General features: G+C 43.5%; 3 protein-coding genes, 8 non-coding genes and 3 pseudogenes across 12 annotated transcripts; 2 read left to right on the plus strand and 12 right to left on the minus strand.

Moving 5' to 3' along the window:
* Positions 1-1,713: 1,713 nt before the first annotated feature.
* LOC122835963 (dynein axonemal intermediate chain 4-like) lies at positions 1,714-12,018 on the minus strand. 2 transcript variants are annotated; one of them, XM_044125470.1, is made up of 17 exons: positions 11,639-12,018; positions 11,339-11,465; positions 10,480-10,643; positions 9,729-9,874; positions 8,647-8,788; positions 8,406-8,545; positions 8,099-8,245; positions 6,866-7,051; positions 6,045-6,199; positions 5,779-5,865; positions 5,535-5,689; positions 4,439-4,599; positions 3,911-4,029; positions 3,247-3,345; positions 2,270-2,496; positions 2,021-2,174; positions 1,714-1,931 (listed from the first exon to the last, which is right to left on the minus strand). In XM_044125470.1, exons 1-17 carry the CDS (start codon positions 11,677-11,679, stop codon positions 1,875-1,877), a joined length of 2,307 nt encoding a protein of 768 aa, XP_043981405.1. In that variant the 5' UTR covers positions 11,680-12,018; the 3' UTR covers positions 1,714-1,874. The 2 variants fall into 2 exon arrangements, with proteins under 2 accessions (XP_043981405.1, XP_043981406.1); XM_044125471.1 differs by lacking the exons at positions 11,339-11,465; positions 11,639-12,018 and adding an exon at positions 11,177-11,241.
* A 908-nt stretch (positions 12,019-12,926) lies between these two features.
* Positions 12,927-16,326, plus strand: LOC122835588. The gene is made up of 8 exons (XM_044124753.1): positions 12,927-13,814; positions 13,916-14,124; positions 14,251-14,572; positions 14,689-14,832; positions 15,085-15,249; positions 15,451-15,739; positions 15,888-16,242; positions 16,314-16,326. Exons 1-8 carry the CDS (start codon positions 13,038-13,040, stop codon positions 16,324-16,326), a joined length of 2,274 nt encoding a protein of 757 aa, XP_043980688.1. The 5' UTR covers positions 12,927-13,037.
* A 5-nt stretch (positions 16,327-16,331) lies between these two features.
* On the plus strand, positions 16,332-17,417 carry LOC122835964. Its single transcript, XM_044125472.1, has 2 exons — positions 16,332-16,788; positions 16,946-17,417. The coding sequence occupies exons 1-2, from the start codon at positions 16,361-16,363 to the stop codon at positions 17,376-17,378; spliced, it is 861 nt and encodes a 286-aa protein (XP_043981407.1). The 5' UTR covers positions 16,332-16,360; the 3' UTR covers positions 17,379-17,417.
* A 536-nt stretch (positions 17,418-17,953) lies between these two features.
* On the minus strand, positions 17,954-18,076 carry LOC122836351 (annotated as a pseudogene).
* A 209-nt stretch (positions 18,077-18,285) lies between these two features.
* LOC122836314 lies at positions 18,286-18,404 on the minus strand. The gene has a single exon (XR_006371479.1). It is a non-coding gene; the product is annotated as a 5S ribosomal RNA (ribosomal RNA).
* A 212-nt stretch (positions 18,405-18,616) lies between these two features.
* LOC122836421 lies at positions 18,617-18,735 on the minus strand. Its single transcript, XR_006371564.1, has one exon. It is a non-coding gene; the product is annotated as a 5S ribosomal RNA (ribosomal RNA).
* A 210-nt stretch (positions 18,736-18,945) lies between these two features.
* Positions 18,946-19,059, minus strand: LOC122836346 (annotated as a pseudogene).
* A 212-nt stretch (positions 19,060-19,271) lies between these two features.
* LOC122836267 lies at positions 19,272-19,390 on the minus strand. The gene has a single exon (XR_006371434.1). It is a non-coding gene; the product is annotated as a 5S ribosomal RNA (ribosomal RNA).
* A 209-nt stretch (positions 19,391-19,599) lies between these two features.
* LOC122836268 lies at positions 19,600-19,718 on the minus strand. Its single transcript, XR_006371435.1, has one exon. It is a non-coding gene; the product is annotated as a 5S ribosomal RNA (ribosomal RNA).
* A 210-nt stretch (positions 19,719-19,928) lies between these two features.
* LOC122836269 lies at positions 19,929-20,047 on the minus strand. Its single transcript, XR_006371436.1, has one exon. It is a non-coding gene; the product is annotated as a 5S ribosomal RNA (ribosomal RNA).
* A 210-nt stretch (positions 20,048-20,257) lies between these two features.
* On the minus strand, positions 20,258-20,376 carry LOC122836270. Its single transcript, XR_006371437.1, has one exon. It is a non-coding gene; the product is annotated as a 5S ribosomal RNA (ribosomal RNA).
* A 212-nt stretch (positions 20,377-20,588) lies between these two features.
* LOC122836272 lies at positions 20,589-20,707 on the minus strand. The gene has a single exon (XR_006371438.1). It is a non-coding gene; the product is annotated as a 5S ribosomal RNA (ribosomal RNA).
* A 212-nt stretch (positions 20,708-20,919) lies between these two features.
* LOC122836274 lies at positions 20,920-21,038 on the minus strand. Its single transcript, XR_006371440.1, has one exon. It is a non-coding gene; the product is annotated as a 5S ribosomal RNA (ribosomal RNA).
* Positions 21,039-21,246: 208 nt separating this feature from the next.
* LOC122836337 lies at positions 21,247-21,364 on the minus strand (annotated as a pseudogene).
* Between the last annotated feature and the right edge of the window lie 88 nt (positions 21,365-21,452).

Here is a 21,452-nt window from a genome sequence, read left to right on the forward strand (position 1 = left end):
AATTAAAGTTCACAAACGCCAACCATGGTTTCAAAACATATTACAACATTAAACAAGCAAAGAAGCAACACATATGAGAGCAAAAACGTCTGCAGCTCTCACACACAACTGACACACACACACATCATCGGCCGGAGCTAACAAACAAACAGAGAAGAGCACATAAAAGGATCCCCGCTTTTCAGCTCCTATTTTAGCCCTGGACGTTCTAGGTTCTTTCCACACAAAGAACTCTTTTATCGTCTTCCCACACAGAAGACGTCTTTTCTTCCCACACAGAAGAAATCTCTTATTCTCTTTTCACTTATATTTCGTCCCAGGAACAGATCGCGATCACTTCAAACCTTAATTCTCTCTACTTCCTATGATGGTCAACCAAAAGCACTTTTCGTGTCTTTTAGCTGACACAGATCGGCCTACAACATTCTTTTTTGGGGCTGAGCTACTGTCCCCGGGTTCAAAAATGCGTGAAAAACCCGGCCCTTATTTCTCTCTGGTCGTCCACCAAAGAAACGGAGGCGCCAACGTCTCGCTCTGTTTTCTGCCGACCAAACTGTTTTTGTCTTTATTTTTATTTCAGTTTTACTCCTATGAAGATGGAAAACTTGACCAACAAACAGAAGCACTACACACGCCAGTCTGAGCGCACACACGCTGACAAAACAACTTGCTCCGTTAACCCCACAGAAAACTACTCGTCTGATATTTAACTTTAGGCAGCCCCACAACAGACAGTGCAAATGCGTTCAAGGAAAAAGTTTCCTTACTAGATTTTTTTTGGGCCCAACGCTGTTACACTGTCCGGCCGGGCCGCAGCAGCCCAAACGGCTGGCCAAATCTGCACAACTCTGCACGTGTGTCAACATGCAACCATCCTCTGCTACCAAGTTGTTGATCTAAATATATTATCGATGAATCGGAAGCATGTGATCACACGTGCAGAAAATCAGTCAAACACAAATAATCAGACTTTACTTATTTTATTCTTTTTAGCGCTAAAAAGAAAGAGACGCTTACCCTCACAGGCTAATTTGTTGTGACGTGAATACACCGGGATTAAACAGCATCTGATCAAAAACGGACGATCCATTCTTTATATCTAAGACACGCCTTACTGGTCGTCTGATGAACTACGTCAACTAAGGAATGTTATAATATCATGGTGTCAGCTTACGTTTCACTTCTACTGAAAGCCTTTTGTTTGAAAGTGAAACATGCAAGGTCAAGTTCCATTCCTCCAAAAGCTCTCTGTGCATAAATGAAACATACTATGTGTGAAATACAGCTGTATGTGCATGAGTACACGTGCAACCCTGGATAAGCGTCCCAACATAATGTTCTAGAAAAAATAAACTCTGAAATTTTCTATATTTAAAAGAGAATATTTCTGAGCTTGAACAGTCAAAAATTGGCTTGAAAAAGCTCAGACATTTTGAGATTAAGTTGAGGAACTGGAGAAAAAAACTTAGAAAAAATGTTTTGAATTTCCAAGTGTTTTCCAGCAAATTTGAGCTGGATAATTTTGTGCCTTGATATTACATTTGTTATGAATCTGTTACATAAATCCACTGAATTAAACTGACCTCTCTGGTGTTCACAAATAAGCCTTTTTATGCTAAAACCGATAAAACAAATAAAAAAATTTCTCACGTTATACGTTTTTTCACTAGTTTGTTGGTTTGCAAATGAAGACACGCAATACTTTGTGAAACTGTTAAATAATATGTTTATTTTGTTCCTTTCTATCTTTCAATTTAACATTTGAGAACACAAACCTTTGTAAGTTTTAATTTTAAAAAAAGCCAGTCTTTGAATAACCACAAACTCCACATATTTGAAGTAATAACTAGATTCCGTTTTTACATGGTGGTTCTTCAGTCAACGTACCCGGCGACAGACTCCATGACGTCATCCAGATTGCACACCTGAAACTGAGACATCATCTGTTCCCTATATATTCTTAAGCATTTTTGGGGGGCAGTCTAGGCAAAGAGAATGTTTCGCAATGAAAGTACTTTACCTTTTTTCCTTTCCCGACTCCGAAGTTTTTGAGCTTGTACACAGTCACCTCTCCCCGACTGTCCCCAACCAAAACGCTATCTGAGCCTTTGGCAAACAGTAAGGACGTCAGCGTCACGCCGGGCTCGGCGTGGTGTACCACAGTGGGCAGCATGCTGGACGAAAAGGGTTTGCGTTGTTACTGTTTGGCTGCAAATCGGCTTGAAACAGAACCGAACACACAGCCTAGGGGAACGCCGGAGTGACTCACATGCTTCTGCAGAGATCCCAGACCTCCACATGCTGCCTGTAGATGGCTGCAAACACCGTGCAGCAGTTTGGGGACCACTTGACGCTGTCCACTATGCTCTGCACTGACGTGAAGCTCATTTTGGGGTGCAACGTGTCCAGCTTCCACAGCTGAATCGTCCCGTCTGAAGAGCTGCTCAGGAACACGTCTGAATAAAGAGGCGACCACTCGATATGCGTCACTGGGGACTGCAGGAGAGGAACAAGTGAACAACACTGTTTTTTTGTTTTTGTACAGTATATATATATATATATATATATATATATATATATATATATATATATATGTGAACAAAAAAACAGTTATATATACACAGACACACACACACATTTACGGAAAAGGATTAGGGCTGCTGAAAAAAGAAGAAAAGAAAAATTCAGAGTTTAAGGTCATAATTTTTGAGAGTAAAGTCAGAATTTTTGAGATTAAAGTCAAAACGTTTTAGATTAAAGACAGAAGCTTCTAGATCAAAGTGAAAATTGTAAGATTACAATAGGAATTTTTTAAAATTAAAGTTAAAATTTTGAGATTAAAGTCAGAGTCTTTTAGACTAAGGTAAAAAATCTTGAGATTAAAGCCAACATTTTGAGATTAAATCAGAATGTTTGAGATTAAAGTCAAAATTTTCTAGATTAAAATCAGAATTCTGAGTTTAGTCTCAAATTTCTAACTTTAATCTGAGAATTCTGACTCATAATCCCATTGCTATCCAGCAAAACTCTACTAACACAAGCAGCCTCTGTAGCTAGTTCTCTAGCCACTGTTTGGATAGTTGAGGGTTTATGGGTTTTTTTGGAAAAAAAACATAAACCCTCCAGAGGAAGGTCTACAAAAGTCAGACTTTCAGTGATTTCAGCTCCCTCCTACTGAATTTTATCGAACAGAAAACAAAGACATTACGACGTTGACATTTGAAATAGAGGTCAGTAAAAGCTTACAGGGTGTTTACAGTATGTGTCCAGAAAATGATCGCTGTTGGACAGAGAGCACTTGTGCAAGCCGCCGTCCCACGTTCCGATCACATAGATCCCAGTGTCCTGCACCGCCATGTGGAAAAGAGTTAAAGATTTCTATTAACATAAAAGTAGGAGACAGACAAATGAACACAGAGTTTAAGCTGTAATATTACTTCTGCTGATTAAGGAGAGATGGAGTTGGATAAAGAAAGGAAAATCTGTATTGTTTGCACAAAAAACAGGTATGGATGAATTAACTGTCACAGTTCAATAAATTAAGAAATGTTTTACTTGTAAAATGTGTAATAAAAGCTTTAAATAAATACACACTACTTAGTATGATGGGTTAAGCATGTAATCAGCATGCATTAGATCAAAAGATTCATTTATTTAAGCAAATTCTGTTGTTTAGTGCAGCAGTGGTCCTGTTTTAATTAAGTCATTTCACTTTTTAATATCTAAACATGTGTACTGATGATAATTGCAGACAAAGGGATTAGTTTATTTTATGAATTAAATAAAACTTCTCTTGCTTATTCATCAGACTGTAGCATTTTGGGCCCTCGATAATGCTACAGCAGTACAGCAGTCCCTCACGTTCCATGCAAAATACAGGATTTTTGCTCATTTTCCTGAGCCAACTTACGTCTGGATGGAAGTCGATGCAAAGAACAGTAGTCAGTGGCAGCAGCACATTTTCAGTCTTTGACTGGCCTGCTCCAAGGCTCTGTTTACGACCTTGACTCCTTTTCAAGATCATCAGGTCTGGGAAAACATGCGTTTTTTTTTTTGTTTATTTGGTTTTTTTTTTTTTAAGAAAACAAGATATTGATGTTATGATCATTAAAACAGAGCTGGGTTTTTTCAGTAAAAGTGCAATCCATGGGATTTGTATATATATATATAAGTGTATGGAAAAGCGGTAAGGCACAGCAGGGGCATTTCCTCTCCACAACAGTTGGGGGCAGTGGTGATATATTCTCACACAGCTGAAACAAGACGCTTCCTGCTTGATAGTGCATCAGTTTTCATAGAAATTAAAGTGTAAATTTGGATAATAGAACATTGTCAATGGCGTATTATGTGGCTGCTTTAAGTGACAAAACAAAGCTTAGATAGTAAAGATTACACTCCTGTTGTGTTGAACCTGTAGTGTGTGTGTGTTTTTTTTTACCAACACAGTTGAAGCCATTGTGCAGAATGAGCCACTTGGTAATCCTGCCATCTCCTGATACGGACACTAGAACTTCTTCTCGTTCTTCCCCCGATAGCTGCAGCTGCTGTTTGGTCCAGGTGACCTGCCACACTGGTTGCATGTGCCTCTTAGCACAGTCACTATGAAAGAAAAGAAACAATCCAAACAATTTATAAATAAGCAGCTCGTAACTTTTCACATTTGACACCAAATCTAAATAAATTAGATTTGGTGTCAAATGATCCAAACTAATTGAAAAACCTGTTCACCTCTTCGCCTGCACCAAGAACCACTGAAGGAAAAGACACTGAGCACAACTGAACAACTCCATTTTACAACCAAATGTAAAATGGAGTGGCATCAGATTTTACCAACTGTAGGATTTCTCTTTTGTCCTTGGTAAAAGACTGAGATCTACTTCTCCAGCTAGCGATAGACTCTTTATTTTGATTGTATTTACCCAGAATGCCCAGTGCTGTAGTAGTCCACTCCCTTTGGAGCGGTCTTGAATCCGTTTGGCACCAAAGTTCACATAACTGAGACCGAGGTTATTAAGTGGACCGGAGTTTGCTTTTTTAGTCCACATGAGAGTTAACACCTCGCTAAATGAACCGGACTTCCTAGGCAAACAAACTCCTGTATTTGCGCCACTCACATACTCCCCCTTGCTCTCTTCTACACTACAGCTGCATCATCACAGCACAGCCTGCTACGAAGTCTAAGGCTAGTAAGTGTTTCCACAGAAGACGACAGATCAGTAGTTTTCCTTTAACGGTATGTTGTTTCTCTGACATTAACATATTTTCCAGTGCATACATGAGCATGATTGACAGCAACAAGACACTTCCCCGGGCTCTGATTGGTTGTTTTGATGGATATCGATGCATTTTTGCAGACCTCAGAAGTAGCGCTGTGAGGTTAATCTTTTCACAGACTATCTGTCTCACGTCATACCATACCATCACGACATGATGACAGATTTTAACAAATCTGGAAAAAGCATACTTTTGTAAAAGCTGGCGTATGCAGCTTTAATGTTCTCATGTTTTAACACCCTTCGCAGCGTTGCTCTCACCGGCTGTCGGCAATGCACGCCGTGTGGTCTCCGACCTGAACGTTGTAGATGGCGACGGAGCCGTCGTACATCCCCACTGCCAGATGGCTTGGGTTGCTGGAAGAGAACTCCAGGCACGTCACGCTGTTATGGCAGGAAAACACTCGCTCCGACCACTGTGCACGAAACACAAATTTAAGTAATGAGGTTTTTTTTCTCTTTCTATTACAGCTGAATTTATTGCTACACAAACAGAGAAACACACCATGAGGTTTTTTAGAGACCAGCAGCAAATGAGACCTGATTGCAGGTTGCCTGAGGACCAGCCTCCGTAGCCTACTGCCAGGATGTCCTTCCAGAGAAGTCAGGGTACATAAGAGTTGTCAACAATGTGTGGTTTTATCTCTTTAAACCATTATCGTCTTCACTTATTTGGGAATTGGCTGAATAAAGACAAGAATCTACACCATGAAATTAAGACAATAACTGCTGGCAATTAGATTTTCTGTTTTCAAAGTGTGGTTGTGTTACTGGGTTCTTCTTGTTCCATGCCATGCTGGTGATGTTGTGCCCTCTGGTCAGGGGGCTGACGAAGACCCAGAGAGGCTCCAACTTTGGCGTCAAATACTTCTCTTTCTTCTCTGTAAGGTGTTCCTCAGAGCCACGCCTGACCTCGCTGTCCGGGTCTTAAACAGCAAACATAGTGACTCTGCATACAGCTTCATGCAACCCTACACCACACTAATCACATGCTTGGCTGTTCTGTGCAATGTGAATCAAAACAAACGAATTGTCCAACATTTGACACACAAGCAAAGTATTCATTTGTGACCATATTTCTAACTGGGAAGTTGCTAACAGGTTACACAACATGCTCTGCACAAGACTAAGGAGAGCACCAATTGAGTTTCCATTACAAATGTGCGCAAAACTTTCCTGGAGTTCCGCTAATGTCGAAACAACAAAATTTCCCAATTGCAGTGTCTCTACTTTGTAAGAAGTACAGTTAAAATCACAAGAATGAGTTTGCTCACGGGAAAAGCCATTCAAAAACATGCAGCACCATCATCCGCCTACAAACTTCCTGGCGTCCTCTTCGTCTTTTTCACCAACACATGACTTGCGTGATGCAAAAAAAAAAACAAACAAAAAAAAAAAAGTGCTTCTAATGAAACATATGACTTACGATACGGCTGAAAAGCCACTTTATCCTAAAAGTTTTTGTCGAAAAAGGTGAGGTTTTTTTCCTGAAATTGCCGCGTTTCCATTAAACAAATTTGTTTTCGAAATTCCAGTTTGCGCAGTTTTAAGGTCAGTTGAAACGCATCTACATACAGGCTGACTGAGCTCACCTTTCAGGACAGGCAGCCCCCTGAAGGCAGCCAGCTTAGGCTGAAAAATGTTCACCACTATCACCCTCTCCATTATCAACATGCTGTTCATGAAAGCTTCCGACGACAAGATGTTTTCTAAGTCTGGCTCAGATTTTAACATGAACAGATCTCCCTCCAGCTCTCCCTCCGAACTGACGCCACTGCCTGTGGAAATGACACACACACACACACACACACAAAAAAATCATACACATGGCCAAAACATGTGACTCAAACCAGAACCCAAAGAAATGACAATTGAACGAGTGGCATAGAACAGACTTTCATCTAATTTATTTGGATTTTATGTGCTAGACCAGCACAGTTAATTTCTTGTGAAGGTGGAATAGAAGAAAACATTCATGTTTTTGTTTTCAAAATAAAAGTCTGACAGATATGGTTTATGTTTGTGTTTGTGTTTAGAGCAATGCGAATACAATTGAGTAGACAGAAAGAAAAAAAAAAGAGAAAAATTTTTGAAACTCCGAAATATCCTTGTTTTTTCTTGAACATTTCTGAGATTAACCTCAAAGTTTTTGCATTTTTCTCTTGCAGATTTTCAACTTTTGGAGTTCAATAATTTCCCTGTTTGTTCTAGAAAATTTTTTAAGATTAATCTGAAACTTCCTGAGCTTTTTGGCGTGCATCTACTCGTTTTTTTTGTTGTTGTTTTTTTCTTTCTACAATGACAAAAATCTGCTTCATACAAGATCTGAGAACTATGGAGTGGCCACCAGGGAGTGCCAGGCAGACTTCAGATGAAAAAAACATGCAAAACTTTCTAAATATATTTTTAATTATGAATGTTTAGTTATACGTCTTTATCATATCCCATTGAATCTGTTTTAAATAATAGCAGAATAAGTTAAAATTGTAGAATAATTTTAAAAACAACAACCAACATCCAACTCAGTACAATATTTCTATTTCTGATAACTGCACAGTATTTTAATGTTATAATCTTTTACAGGGTATTATTATGATGAAGCTCGTTTTTTATATATTTTTTGCTATAATACATAATCATCACAATGAAGAGAAATATTAGCTTGAGCTACATCCCTGTTCGGGTGCTGAATGTATTCTCGAGTTTGATTTTTGTTAATTGAAACAAGTGAATTTCTTCATTACATTTTGCATATTTTAGAAAAGCAAATGCCTAGGATTAGTAGCACAGCAAGAAGTAAGCCTGATTTTGACTCAAACCGTTACCTGTGTCCCCACTCATGGTTCCTTCTGAAGTGTCTTGCTCTGTCCTGGTGCTCACGAGATAATCCACCTGCTCAGTTTCCCGGCTTTCCTTATTTTCAGTCGGCGTAGAGAACGAATCATATATGTCCCAGGTAGTAGCGATTGTGCCTGCAAGCACGAACACAACACATGATTATTTATTTTTTTTGTTTGACCTTCCAAGGTTAGTTTAAGAAAAGTTAAACAAATCTGGACTCAGACATAAGCGGAGTAATCAGAACATTTGCGATGTTTTGTGTGCTCGTTTTCCCTGAAAATCAACTCTCACCCTTGCTGACACTGTTGTACTTGTTGGTCTGGGTGTATTTGCATTTATGATCCCCAACAAGTGCCTGAGATGAACGCTCTAAATAATTGTCACTGCCCATTTTACTACTGCAAAACTCTGCATAGACGCTGTTTCTCCGGCTGCAACAGAAGAGCAAAACAAAGGGAAAAAAAAAAAAGAGGGGAATTTTAGCCTCATAAACTTCACTTCAAGTTCAAGATCTCTCTTCAGATGCGCTCACTTCAACGCCTCTGCGTCCTCAGCATCTTCCGAGACGAGGGTGGGGGACAGGTCCAGCACCGAGAAGGTGTCCGTCTCGCTGAGGATGATGTCGAATGCCTGAGCCATGGGCTCATCTGGCCTGGCAGGCTTCAGTGGGATTTCTGAAAGTAACGGGAGTATTATTTCCAGAAAACTGCACAACAACACAGAGTTCTGTCAAATCAAGGCTAAACCCTCCCACACCTGTTTAGAGCTGCCTTTAATTAGAAAGTAAGTGGTTTGCATATTTCATGATCATTTGTCTGATTATTTTGATGATGGCGTTTGACAAAATGGCATGTTTATCGCTTGTTTGGACGAGCGACAGTCATCGTTACTGATGTAATGACATGTGTCGCTGTAGACACGTAGACACACTATCAATATCAATTTTGATATTGATGTGTCGATATTGATAGATAGAATTTTCAGTAATTCCACTGAACTCTGAGCTGGAACTGCAGAGCCTCTCACGGCCGGCTAAGCGAGGTTGGTGGCGTCAACTCACTCGCTCTTCTTTGGTTACCCAGCAACAATCTGTTGAACAGCAGCAATTTAAGGTTTTTCCACCGTTCTTCATGAGTGCTTAAGAAAAAAAAAAAAAAACTACAACGTGGAATGAAAACTGTAGAAAAAAGATAAATAATTATGGACATCATTATATAGTTTGTGTTTGTACATATTTTGTGTATGTTTTTAATGACATAAAGCGCTTTGAACTGCCTTTTTGCTGAGATGTGCTATATGAATAAACCTTTGCAGACTCTGAAGAAGCCCTGCTCTGATTTCCACCAAAGTTTGCACATATTTAGGAAATGTAGTCTGCTGTCAGTTTGAGACATCGTTTAGGCTTTTTATCACTTGGAATACATTTTTTTTTATATAGATAAACACTGATTTCCTATTTATTCATCAGCAAAACTGATATCCAAATTTAACACAGAAACACCAACTCTGACCTCATATACTTGTCTCGAGGGCAATAACTCAAGTCAAAGAATTTACAGTGGGCATTCGTTCAATATGTATAGGAAAAAAAATGAAATAAAAAATTATAGCAACCATCATAAGCAGCAGCAGCAGCAGCAGCAGCAGCGGCAGCAGCAGCAGCATCAGCGCCTTGCAGAGATAAACTATCGTCGGTTATGCTGCTTCTTGAGAGAAAACCAGATTCCACAGGCATGCTGGTAAAAGAGCTGCCGAACAACCTGCAATTCACACAAGCAGAAAGAGTTTAAGTATCAGAATATTTATTGTGTTTTTTTGTTTTTTTTTTAAATAAACATTGTTTGAAAGCATGGCGTAGTGAACTCCATATGCCATATATCATTTCACATAGAAACACTTCAAAACTCAGGACCAAATGTGCAAAGTTGAAGTTCATCAGTCACAAAAATCATCTTTTTCAAAAGCTTCTCAGCGACCACAGCTTGATTCTGAAGAAAACCTGTGGGGTGGGATGAATAGAAGAGAGCAAAGAAGGACACAAGACTTTCAATTTTTGGAAAAATGCAGAGGAACTGTCCAAAACATGAACGTCCATAAATTTCTCTCCATGCATGTGTCGACCGTGTGGAATGTTCTGGTAGACTTACCGGCAAAAGATGATTGTGAAAAGTGTCAAATTATTTCATTTTACCGTAGTGGACTGTTTCCCTACTGAATATATGTATATTCCAATAAAAGACGGTGACATTGATACAATTAAACATAAATTTTTTTAAGGCTTTTAAAACATTTTTACCAGGGGTCCCAATAAACATGGAGGGCACGACACGTACGGCTTATGTGTTTGAATGTCGCTGTCTGATACCTGGACGAAACCACGTCAGTGGTTGTAGAGGTCTTGAAAACCAACGATCCGGTTTTGAAAAGGACTTCCTCCAGAGATAATTTTTCATGTCCTTTGGACTCCGGGTCGTCAGCGACGACAACCAGGGGCAGAGGGGTAACATCTCTCCCTTGAGTATCAAACACCTGGAGCGAAAGGACGACAAGCCACACACATTTGTAAATATGTAATTGAGTTTTGGAGAAACGTTTTTGAGTTAATTTCAGGGGGGTGGAATTTTTGAGATTTCTTTTAAAGGTCATGAAAATTTTTATTCAAATAATTTAGTTTTTTGTTTTCAAGTTTTTTGTTTGTCTCTTATGGCCTTTACAACTACTTCCGTTCTTTAATTAAGAACCCGTAAAAGAATTTGGACCAGATTGAAAAGTTTCACACAAGCTGCACTTCCTTTACCATATAATTGCACAATTTTCTAAGTTAAAATCACCACTCGTTGGACTACACACCAGTTTTTCTATCTGTTATTATTATTATTATTATTATTATTATTATTATTATTATTATTATTATTATTATTATTATCATCATCCAAAAGAAGTACGCTGTTCTCTTGTACCTGGAGCCCATCTGTTTGTATTAACATCCAACATGTCAACCAATTTAGAGATGGTATTTGACATAGTTTACCATCATTCATCATCTCAAACTAATTACTTACTATTCTCCTTCAACCTCTGACACCAACAACACATTTTGGATGTTATCTTTTTTGGAATCAGTCTTTGATGTAGCATATGACTGAACAGCCTCAAGAAAGAAAAAAAGGCATTTAACTTGAATGAATGACAAAAATGTAAAGAGAAAAGTTAGGTTTGTGTACCCGAATTCCTTTGTCGTTGGGTAGAAGACCGGAATCTTTCTGCTGGAATAGAAAACCTGAAAACCTCCTTTTTCGCTTTAGATGCTGGCTGCCTTTTAACTCTTTGGATCTATTTATTCCAGATGAGCTAAAAGAAAGCCAAACGAACACAATTTACTCTAAGACAGGACTTGGTTGGCCAATCTAATTAGCTCATGGCTCTTTCACTAGCTAACCTAATTAGTTTTGGGTATCTTCAACGAGAACAATAGTTACAGAATACAACAATAGTAGTATAGTAAATATGTCTTTGAAACTTACGAATTAGGCAGTAAAGATGGCCTTCTCTCTCCTTCCTTCATTGTAGATTTATTTCTGCGAGCAACCTCTACCGCGTACGAAGTTGAAGCGCTCCTTAAGTGTCCGAGTTTTTTCGGGACTCCTGACCTTATTTAACGTAGCTCTCTGAATTACGTTAGGCCGACTGTCGTTCAAAGTTTTAAACACTTCTAAAGATGCTTAAATCTGAGGTGAGTCAGTTTGAACTAACTGAATCAAATCTTATCTATCTCTGTTTCCATAGCAACTGCAAAAATTCTCGCCACAGCGTCAGTTAATGAAGTTCTCCTTAATAAGTAAAAGAAGAAAAAACATAAAAATATTAAACCAACCACTAATAATAACAACAATAATGTACTCTAACATTCATTTGTATTTTCAAAAGCCCATTTTGGTCCCATCACACAGCCTGTATTCATGTCTCCCGTGTCTACGACAGACTTATCTTCTTTGTTTTAAATTAGCGCCCTCTACTGGGCAAGACGAGGGCGCTGCTGTTCACAGCATCCTATTTCTTTTGGTGGTAAACTCCCGCACATTTTGGACTAGTTATGACAGAGACTTAATGTGTGGCGTAGCTGTCCTGTTTCGTGTGCTCAAATTTCCCACAGAAGCAAATGCACCTCCTTGGAGAGACGTTTGCATGACGTTCAAAACAAGGACACAGTGGAAACTGGGGAGCATACAGTTTGGTACTTTGGAACAAAACCAACAGGAGGAAGTGTTGGATATTTGACTGAGAAATATCAGTCACCGACTTTGTCTATTCAGTTTACAAGTAAACTGAATAGACAATCTTTCACTAGGCTGGTTGCACAATGAGCCACTAGATTAAACTGCTGGAGAAACCAGATGAGAAGATGCTTTCCGGAGGACTAAGCAGTCAGAAGACCAGGTGAGCTGACTGCTGCTGACATCTATTTTTTTAGGCGCCTGACAATAAGAAGCTTAATGATATCTTCGTTTTTAGTTGTTTTTCGCATTAAAAGTTAAATGCTACCACACCCAGACCAAAAAGCAGACGTTCGTATTTACCTAACACCCCCATGTATCTGCATGAAACGGTTAGCTCCTGCTTTAGCACGTGTTCGTGTTGAGTAGGAGTCAATCGGTAGAAGACGGAAACTACAGGGGCAACCATGCTGCCAAAAATAGTAATAAAACCAGATTTTCATAAAAAGAAAAATAAGAAAGAAAAGACAGGGCGTAGGGCTGGCAGAAGTACTGGGAGCATCCGACTCCATCTGGACAAGCTCCCGGTATAACTGCCCCCAACGTCAGGTGGCTGAAAAATGACGAGCTGTGCGGCCTGTTTGAAAGAACGTCGTCGTACAAAAACATCAGAGGAGAGGTTGTGGAGAGGAAACTCCTGAAGAACAAGATGGAGTTCCACCCACCTCCACCTCCCACGTCTGTCAAAGGAGGACTGCCGAGCATGACGTCATTTTTCACCACTCCTGTCTTCTTCTGGCGCCCGGTCGGTGTGATGCAAGCGAAGATCCGCTGCCCGAACTCCAACTGCCCAGCACCGCCGGGCGAATTCCTGGAGAAGAAAGGCTTCGGCAGCTACGCCAGGCAGGTGTGTGGCATGACCAACAGCTACACCCTGTTGACGGAGAAGCTGAAGTGTACGTACTGCGAAAAGGTGAGGCGGGTGGCGAGCGAGAAGCACAGCGACACCGAAGAAGTAGGCGGTTGTCGAGAGCAGCAGTACATCTGGCTGGCACACAGTCCCAAGATCTTGATGAACCTGGCTCCGGCTGTTAGAAGCATGTTCCCTGCCATACTGTGCGGAAAGCGGGCCGTGGACAAGGGCGTGGTCACTCTCCTGAACGACCGGGTCAACAGCGTCTCAATGAGCAAGGTGCAGAGGCTGCTGCAGCAGGGCCACGACGAGTGGTATGTGGAGCGGCGTGACCTGTACCAGACGCTGCTGTACGAAGCCCATGTTGCTGGTGACGGGTCATCCCAGAAGAGCATCCTGCCCTTCGCGAAGGCCGCTGGCACCTACACGCCTCCTCCGCCCCGCACGCCGCTGCCCTGTGCCCGTGTGCTGAGGCGAGCGCACATGATCATGGAGATGGAGAAGATGCCCGTGTACAGAGCCTCGATCCTCAGTGTGACAGGAGAAATCCTCTGCATTGATGGAACCAAAAAGGTTTGTGTGACGCATCACTTCATGAAGCATCAACCGGTTTATTGTTTACAAAGAGGATTTTGGCCTCACTGTAAACATTTTTTATTTTTTATTTTTTCCAGATCCTCAAGAAGATATATGGCGACGGCCAGGGCACCATGCAGTACGTCACCAGCGTGCTGAACCAGTGGGGCCAGTTCCTGACCACAGTGGTGGTAGCAGCAGAGTCTGAGGGCTGCTACAGGCGCATGGCCAAAGGTCTGATGGCCCGCTTTGACCGAGCTGGTGCTCCTGCACCCATTATCATATATGCAGATAGCAACTGTTGTCGGTATGTAACCATACAGCCCGATAAAAATTGGTCTTTTATATATAATTTAAAAAAAAAACAAAATCAAGTGACAGAATCAAAATCGCTAATCAAGTGATATGTGCTGTGCTGATGATATTATTTCAGAGACAGTGGCTCATCCTTCCTGGAGAAACTCTTTGCAGACTGGGTGCAGAAGGGGACGGTGGTCAGACTGGACATTCGACACTGGCTCCACCGCTGGGACGCCGTTGTCATCAAGCAGAGCCACGCCAAATACGGGCTGTTCATGAGTGCCCTGGCAGGCGCGGTGCTGGCCTACAACAGAGACGACATGAGTCTGCTGATCCAGGCAGTCAGGCAGGGCAACCTGGAGCTGTACGGCAGGCTTTCAGACGAGGACATGATGGCCTTCCTCAAACCTCACCAGATAAGGTCCTACGTCAGACGCATCACCCGTGGGGTCGAGGCAAGCGTGGCATTCGATCCATGTTTACGTTTCATAAACACAAAGTTCATTTAAACAAATCTGTAGTAGTTAGGAGTGACCATAGTTTACCTATTGATCGTGAATGCATGATATAGGAGACGGCTTCAGCGATTGAGTCCATCATCACTGAGCTGAAGGGACCTGCAGGCCTCGACATCGACGGCATCCACCTGTTCAAGTCGGCGCAGGCGGTGGACGCTCACTGGGCGACCGCTAGCAAGCATCTCAGCTGCATGCAGGTGAGAAAACACTTCTTCACTAAACACTGCAAAACTGACATACTTGTTAATATACCATTATTATTATTATTATTATTATTATTATTATTATTATTATTATTATTATTATAGAATTTTCATAAAATATAAAATGATCTCAAAATGACAATATTATTATCACAATAATTTCTATGACAACTTATCATACAGCCAAACTTTGTTATTGTGACAAGCCTGGCCATAGTAAAGAAGCGACTGTGCTGTGTTTTACAGGATCCCCCTGGCGTGCAGCTGTATGTGTCTGTGAAGGTGGTGGTGCTCAACGGCATTCGCCTCAACAAGTACAGGTGTCAGCGAGGCAGCAACTCCCTGGAGGGTTTGCACTCACACCTGTACAACGCCATTCCCTCGCAGAGATGTGGAATTATGCAGTTCCAAGTGAGGATGAGCAGTTTTAATATATAAAAACAAATTCTGACGACGCATCATGTTTCACATTCTTGCCTGTCTCCTCCCGGCTCCAGTGCCTTCCTCTGTGTTTGCTCACGCAGCATCAGACGTACAGTATGGGGCATAAGGGCCAAAAGAGAGATGAACGTGTGTCCTGGTCCTTTACACGCCAACGGTCGTGTCTTTCAGGTTTATCTAATTGCGTTTGCGGTGCAGTGGAACAACCGGATGGAGTCCCTCAGGGTTGCAGGTGGACACGGCCGGCAGACCTGGTGCATGGACCCGCGGCAGATTCAACGTATGAATCAGCAGGCTGAGGTGCTGTTTGGTAGAGAGCATGTTCTCGAACCCAACTTTGTTGCTCCAATGCCCTACCCTGCTGAGTACAAAGACCCGGACGAGGAAGAGCTTCTCGGGGTGGAGTACGCCATGTGTCAGTCGACCAGCTTCGCTGCAAAGGATTACTACGCCCAGCAAGGTAAACTATCTAGAAACAGAAATATGCTAACTAAGCTGCTAAATCTTTCTAAGTGAAACGTGAGGTAAATACATGTGATATAAAGTCTACTGTTGGCTTTTGCGACTGCACAGACGTGTTGGTAAAAAGCCCATTTTATACTTTGCAGTTGAGGAAGAGCAGAGCCGTGACGAAGAGGAGACGGCTGAACAGAGCGAAGAGGAGGAGGAGCTGGCAGACGAAGGAGTGGACGTGTGCGGAGAGTCGGAGGAGGATCCAATGGACGCCGTCAGTGGGAAACACGCCATCCTCACTCGGTCAGAGCAGGTGGAGGAAGAGGACAGCCCCGCCCTGCAGGATGTTCTCATGACTCAGAGCCACCTGCAGCTCCCTGGGCTGCAGGAAGTGGAAGCCTTGGCCTTGCTCCTTCTCCAACTGGCCGATGACACAGACCGTCACCTGGTGCCGGCCGACCTCAGGGTGAAGATTGCCTCCGCGGTCAGTGCTTTGTATGATCACGACAGGTCAGCTGCCAACTTTGTAAAACAATACGAGTCTCGGTGGGGCTACACCCTGTTTGGCCGATGCCTGGGAGCCGACACACCTGAGACCAGGGCGGCCCAAAAGACAAAGTTTTCTTGGATGAGGTACCCTCAGGCGGCACGTGTTACTGAAGACAGCCGTCTGTTGTACCTCATCATCAAGATGCTTAAGAACCGGCCGCCAGCCTGTCGTCTCACCTCCCCCACCAAGGTCACCACAGCTATCAAAGGGCAGTACAAACGCATTGTAGACCGAGTCAGAGACGACGCCATCCTGAACAGTCTCTCCATTCCTCTGCCCAACTTGAACTCCAAATCCATCTCCACCTTCATTGCACGGGAGGAGAAGAAGGCCAACTTCAGGGCGACTGTCATCCCTAAGGTGAAGCTCCACCGCAGAGTGCTGTCTGACGCACCAATGCCAGCCGCTCCAACGCTCCCGGCTTCCCTGCCAGCTCCAAGCCGACCTCAGGTCCAGTACCTGAGCCTTCCTCATGTGGCTGGGGAAAGGCATGGCCAGAAGCAGAGGTAAGCTGTTTCAGAAATATGGACCCTTTATTGAAATAGGTGGATTTATCAGCTGCATATTTAAACTATCTCTAGACAACTATGCGTGTTGGTGAGGTTTTATGATATTCCTCATGAATATAGAAAGTCATCACCACATTCATTTTTATTTCTACAGGTTAGGAGAACCACAGAGGAACATCCAGCCCAAACCCCCGGTGGCCACTTACATCCCCCCCAGAGTGTCTGCAGCCCCGGTCCTGGTCGTGGTTCCTGCTCAGCCACAGGCGCCGTCGATGATGCTCTGTGGAACCTCCAGCGTTCAGAGCTTCGTACCTTCAGCTCCACCTCCTGCGCTGACAGCCAGGCCAACCAAGCCTCATAAATCCTTGAGGCCTTGTGGGGCCTGCAAAGTACCCCAGTGTGGTGGACAGAAGAGGCGATACACACCCTCCAAAAACAAAACTGCTGGAAGTAGCCAAAAAATATTTAGCTTTTGCCCAGCAACAAGAAGATCCACCACTTCTGGCTTTGAAGGCATTGTTTATGACAGCTTTGAGCATTTCAAGAAGTTCGTAGACAGTGAACTTGAAAAGAAACAAGTAAACTAAAGTGTTTTGTGTTTTGGGAGAGACTACATTGGCCAGAAATCTCCCTAAAATAATCAGTTAAAAAAATTGTTTATATTGTTTTGTAACTTTTGTTTCTCTCATTGTTATTTATATTTGTGTATATTTTATTTGTTTTTGTATTTAATTATTTTTTAATTTATTTGTGGTTGAAGAAATAAAACTTTTCATAAATATAAATACTCTGTCTAATTCAATTTATATTTAGGTCTTTTTGTCTTGGTTCCCCAGTAAACGAGTCCAGAATAATCAGCATCTCATTGTGTTCATCTGCATGTGACACATATATAAAGTGAGGAGAAAAAGCAGGAGTAGTTAGTTTTTTAGCCTGACAGTCACTAGAAACAGCAACATAAAAAGGAAAATAAATATCAGTTTATTCATAAGATTTAAGAAATTTCTTTATTAAGTCAAAAGCAAATACTTTTGCATAATTCCATATGGTTTCTAGTCTAGAAAAACAACAACAAAGAGCACAGGGCATGTGACGGAGGACAACAGGGCCTGTGATCTGTCTTTTTTATTTTTTTTCCTTGGAGATCAGGGCCCAGGATAGGGACTTTGGGGGGTCATGGGCCATTCCCAGGCGGTCTCCCATCCAAGTACTAACCAGGCCCGACCCTGCTTAGCTTCCGAGATCAGACGAGATCGGGCGTTCTCAAGGTAGTGTGGCCGTAAGCCACGAAGCTCTCCTGGCTAAAGCCTTTTGTAAAGCAGCACAGCCGTCTGGGCTTCTACACTTTTTGCCCTGACTACCTCTTGGTAGGGCTCACCGTGCTTCTCTCTAGGGTTAAAGGTCCTTTTTTTTTGGCAAAACATTGAGACACGTACCAGTGTGCATCAATGTGAAACCATTGTATAGGCAGCAGCACCCTCTGCTGCACCAAAAGGCTTACAGCACCTGGTATTCCCAGGCGGTCTCCCATCCAAGTACTAACCAGGCCCGACCCTGCTTAGCTTCCGAGATCAGACGAGATCTGGCGTTCTCAAGGTAGTGTGGCCGTAAGCCACGAAGCTCTCCCGGCTAAAGCCTTTTGTAAAGCAGCACAGCCGTCTGGGCTTCTACACTTTTTGCCCTGACTACCTCTTGGTAGGGTTCACCGTGCTTCTCTCTAGGGTTAAAGGTCCTTTTTTGGGGGGCAAAACATTGAGAGACACGTACCAGTGTGCATCAATGTGAAACCATTGTATAGGCAGCAGCACCCTCTGCTGCACCAAAAGGCTTACAGCACCTGGTATTCCCAGGCGGTCTCCCATCCAAGTACTAACCAGGCCCGACCCTGCTTAGCTTCCGAGATCAGACGAGATCGGGCGTTCTCAAGGTAGTGTGGCCGTAAGCCACGAAGCTCTCCTGGCTAAAGCCTTTTGTAAAGCAGCACAGCCGTCTGGGCTTCTACACTTTTTGCCCTGACTACCTCTTGGTAGGGTTCACCGTGCTTCTCTCTAGGGTTAAAGGTCCTTTTTTTGTGCAAAACATTGAGAGACACGTACCAGTGTGCATCAATGTGAAACCATTGTATAGGCAGCAGCACCCTCTGCTGCACCAAAAGGCTTACAGCACCTGGTATTCCCAGGCGGTCTCCCATCCAAGTACTAACCAGGCCCTGCTTAGCTTCCGAGATCAGACGAGATCTGGCGTTCTCAAGGTAGTGTGGCCGTAAGCCACGAAGCTCTCCCGGCTAAAGCCTTTTGTAAAGCAGCACAGCCGTCTGGGCTTCTACTCTTTTTGCCCTGACAACTTCTTGGTAGGGTTCACCGTTCTTCTCTCTAGGGTTAATGGTCCTTTTTTGGGGGGCAAAACATTGAGAGACACGTACCAGTGTGCATCAATGTGAAACCATTGTATAGGCAGCAGCACCCTCTGCTGCACCAAAAGGCTTACAGCACCTGGTATTCCCAGGCGGTCTCCCATCCAAGTACTAACCAGGCCCGACCCTGCTTAGCTTCCGAGATCAGACGAGATCGGGCGTTCTCAAGGTAGTGTGGCCGTAAGCCACGAAGCTCTCCTGGCTAAAGCCTTTTGTAAAGCAGCACAGCCGTCTGGGCTTCTACACTTTTTGCCCTGACTACCTCTTGGTAGGGCTCACCGTGCTTCTCTCTAGGGTTAAAGGTCCTTTTTTTTTGGCAAAACATTGAGACACGTACCAGTGTGCATCAATGTGAAACCATTGTATAGGCAGCAGCACCCTCTGCTGCACCAAAAGGCTTACAGCACCTGGTATTCCCAGGCGGTCTCCCATCCAAGTACTAACCAGGCCCGACCCTGCTTAGCTTCCGAGATCAGACGAGATCGGGCGTTCTCAAGGTAGTGTGGCCGTAAGCCACGAAGCTCTCCTGGCTAAAGCCTTTTGTAAAGCAGCACAGCCGTCTGGGCTTCTACACTTTTTGCCCTGACTACCTCTTGGTAGGGTTCACCGTGCTTCTCTCTAGGGTTAAAGGTCCTTTTTTTTTTGGCAAAACATTGAGACACGTACCAGTGTGCATCAATGTGAAACCATTGTATAGGCAGCAGCACCCTCTGCTGCACCAAAAGGCTTACAGCACCTGGTATTCCCAGGCGGTCTCCCATCCAAGTACTAACCAGGCCCGACCCTGCTTAGCTTCCGAGATCAGACGAGATCGGGCGTTCTCAAGGTAGTGTGGCCGTAAGCCACAAAGCTCTCCCGGCTAAAGCCTTTTGTAAAGCAGCACAGCCGTCTGGGCTTCTACACTTTTTGCCCTGACTACCTCTTGGTAGGGCTCACCGTGCTTCTCTCTAGGGTTAAAGGTCCTTTTTTTTTTGGCAAAACATTGAGACACGTACCAGTGTGCATCAATGTGAAACCATTGTATAGGCAGCAGCACCCTCTGCTGCACCAAAAGGCTTACAGCACCTGGTATTCCCAGGCGGTCTCCCATCCAAGTACTAACCAGGCCCGACCCTGCTTAGCTTCCGAGATCAGACGAGATCGGGCGTTCTCAAGGTAGTGTGGCCGTAAGCCACGAAGCTCTCCTGGCTAAAGCCTTTTGTAAAGCAGCACAGCCGTCTGGGCTTCTACACTTTTTGCCCTGACTACCTCTTGGTAGGGTTCACCGTGCTTCTCTCTAGGGTTAAAGGTCCTTTTTTTTTTGGCAAAACATTGAGAGACACGTACCAGTGTGCATCAATGTGAAACCATTGTATAGGCAGCAGCACCCTCTGCTGCACCAAAAGGCTTACAGCACCTGGTATTCCCAGGCGGTCTCCCATCCAAGTACTAACCAGGCCCGACCCTGCTTAGCTTCCGAGATCAGACGAGATCGGGCGTTCTCAAGGTAGTGTGGCCGTAAGCCACGAAGCTCTCCTGGCTAAAGCCTTTTGTAAAGCAGCACAGCCGTCTGGGCTTCTACACTTTTTGCCCTGACTACCTCTTGGTAGGGTTCACCGTTCTTCTCTCTAGGGTTAATGGTCCTTTTTTGGGGGGCAAAACATTGAGAGACACGTACCAGTGTGCATCAATGTGAAACCATTGTATAGGCAGCAGCACCCTCTGCTGCACCAAAAGGCTTACAGCACCTGGTATTCCCAGGCGGTCTCCCATCCAAGTACTAACCAGGCCCGACCCTGCTTAGCTTCCGAGATCAGACGAGATCGGGCGTTCTCAAGGTAGTGTGGCCGTAAGCCACGAAGCTCTCCTGGCTAAAGCCTTTTGTAAAGCACCGCCGTCTGGCCTTCTACACTTTTTGCCCTGACTACCTCTTGGTAGGGTTCACCGTGCTTCTCTCTAGGGTTAAAGGTCCTTTTTTTTTGGCAAAACATTGAGAGACACGTACCAGTGTGCATCAATGTGAAACCATTGTATAGGCAGCAGCACCCTCTGCTGCACCAAAAGGCTTACAGCACCTGGTATTCCCAGGCGGTCTCCCATCCAAGTACTAACCAGGCCCGACCCTGCTTAGCTTCGAGATCAGGCGAGATCAGGCGTTCTCAAGGTAGTGTGGCCGTAAGCCACGAAGCTCTCTGGCTAAAGCCTTTTGTAAAGCAACACAGCCGTCTGGGCTTCTACACTTTGCCCTGACTACCTCTTGGTAGGGCTC

This window comes from Gambusia affinis, linkage group LG08 (genome assembly GCF_019740435.1).
Source record: "Gambusia affinis linkage group LG08, SWU_Gaff_1.0, whole genome shotgun sequence".
In the NCBI taxonomy this organism is placed as follows: Eukaryota; Metazoa; Chordata; class Actinopteri; order Cyprinodontiformes; family Poeciliidae; genus Gambusia; species Gambusia affinis.

Excerpts from the sequence above, each read along its gene's own strand:
- LOC122835964 (XM_044125472.1), top strand. The coding sequence starts at position 16,361 with ATGAGGTACCCTCAGGCGGCACGTGTTACTGAAGACAGCCGTCTGTTG. Across the intron at positions 16,789-16,945 it reads AGGCATGGCCAGAAGCAGAG|GTTAGGAGAACCACAGAGGA; the intron begins GTAAGCTGTTTC and ends TTATTTCTACAG.
- LOC122835963 (XM_044125470.1), bottom strand. The coding sequence starts at position 11,679 with ATGAAGGAAGGAGAGAGAAGGCCATCTTTACTGCCTAATTC. Across the intron at positions 8,546-8,646 it reads GAGGACGCAGAGGCGTTGAA|CCGGAGAAACAGCGTCTATG; the intron begins GTGAGCGCATCT and ends CTTCTGTTGCAG. Across the intron at positions 7,052-8,098 it reads AACCATGAGTGGGGACACAG|GCAGTGGCGTCAGTTCGGAG; the intron begins GTAACGGTTTGA and ends TCATTTCCACAG.
- LOC122835588 (XM_044124753.1), top strand. The coding sequence starts at position 13,038 with ATGGAGTTCCACCCACCTCCACCTCCCACGTCTGTCAAAGGAGGACTG. Across the intron at positions 13,815-13,915 it reads GCATTGATGGAACCAAAAAG|ATCCTCAAGAAGATATATGG; the intron begins GTTTGTGTGACG and ends TATTTTTTCCAG. Across the intron at positions 14,125-14,250 it reads GCAGATAGCAACTGTTGTCG|AGACAGTGGCTCATCCTTCC; the intron begins GTATGTAACCAT and ends ATATTATTTCAG.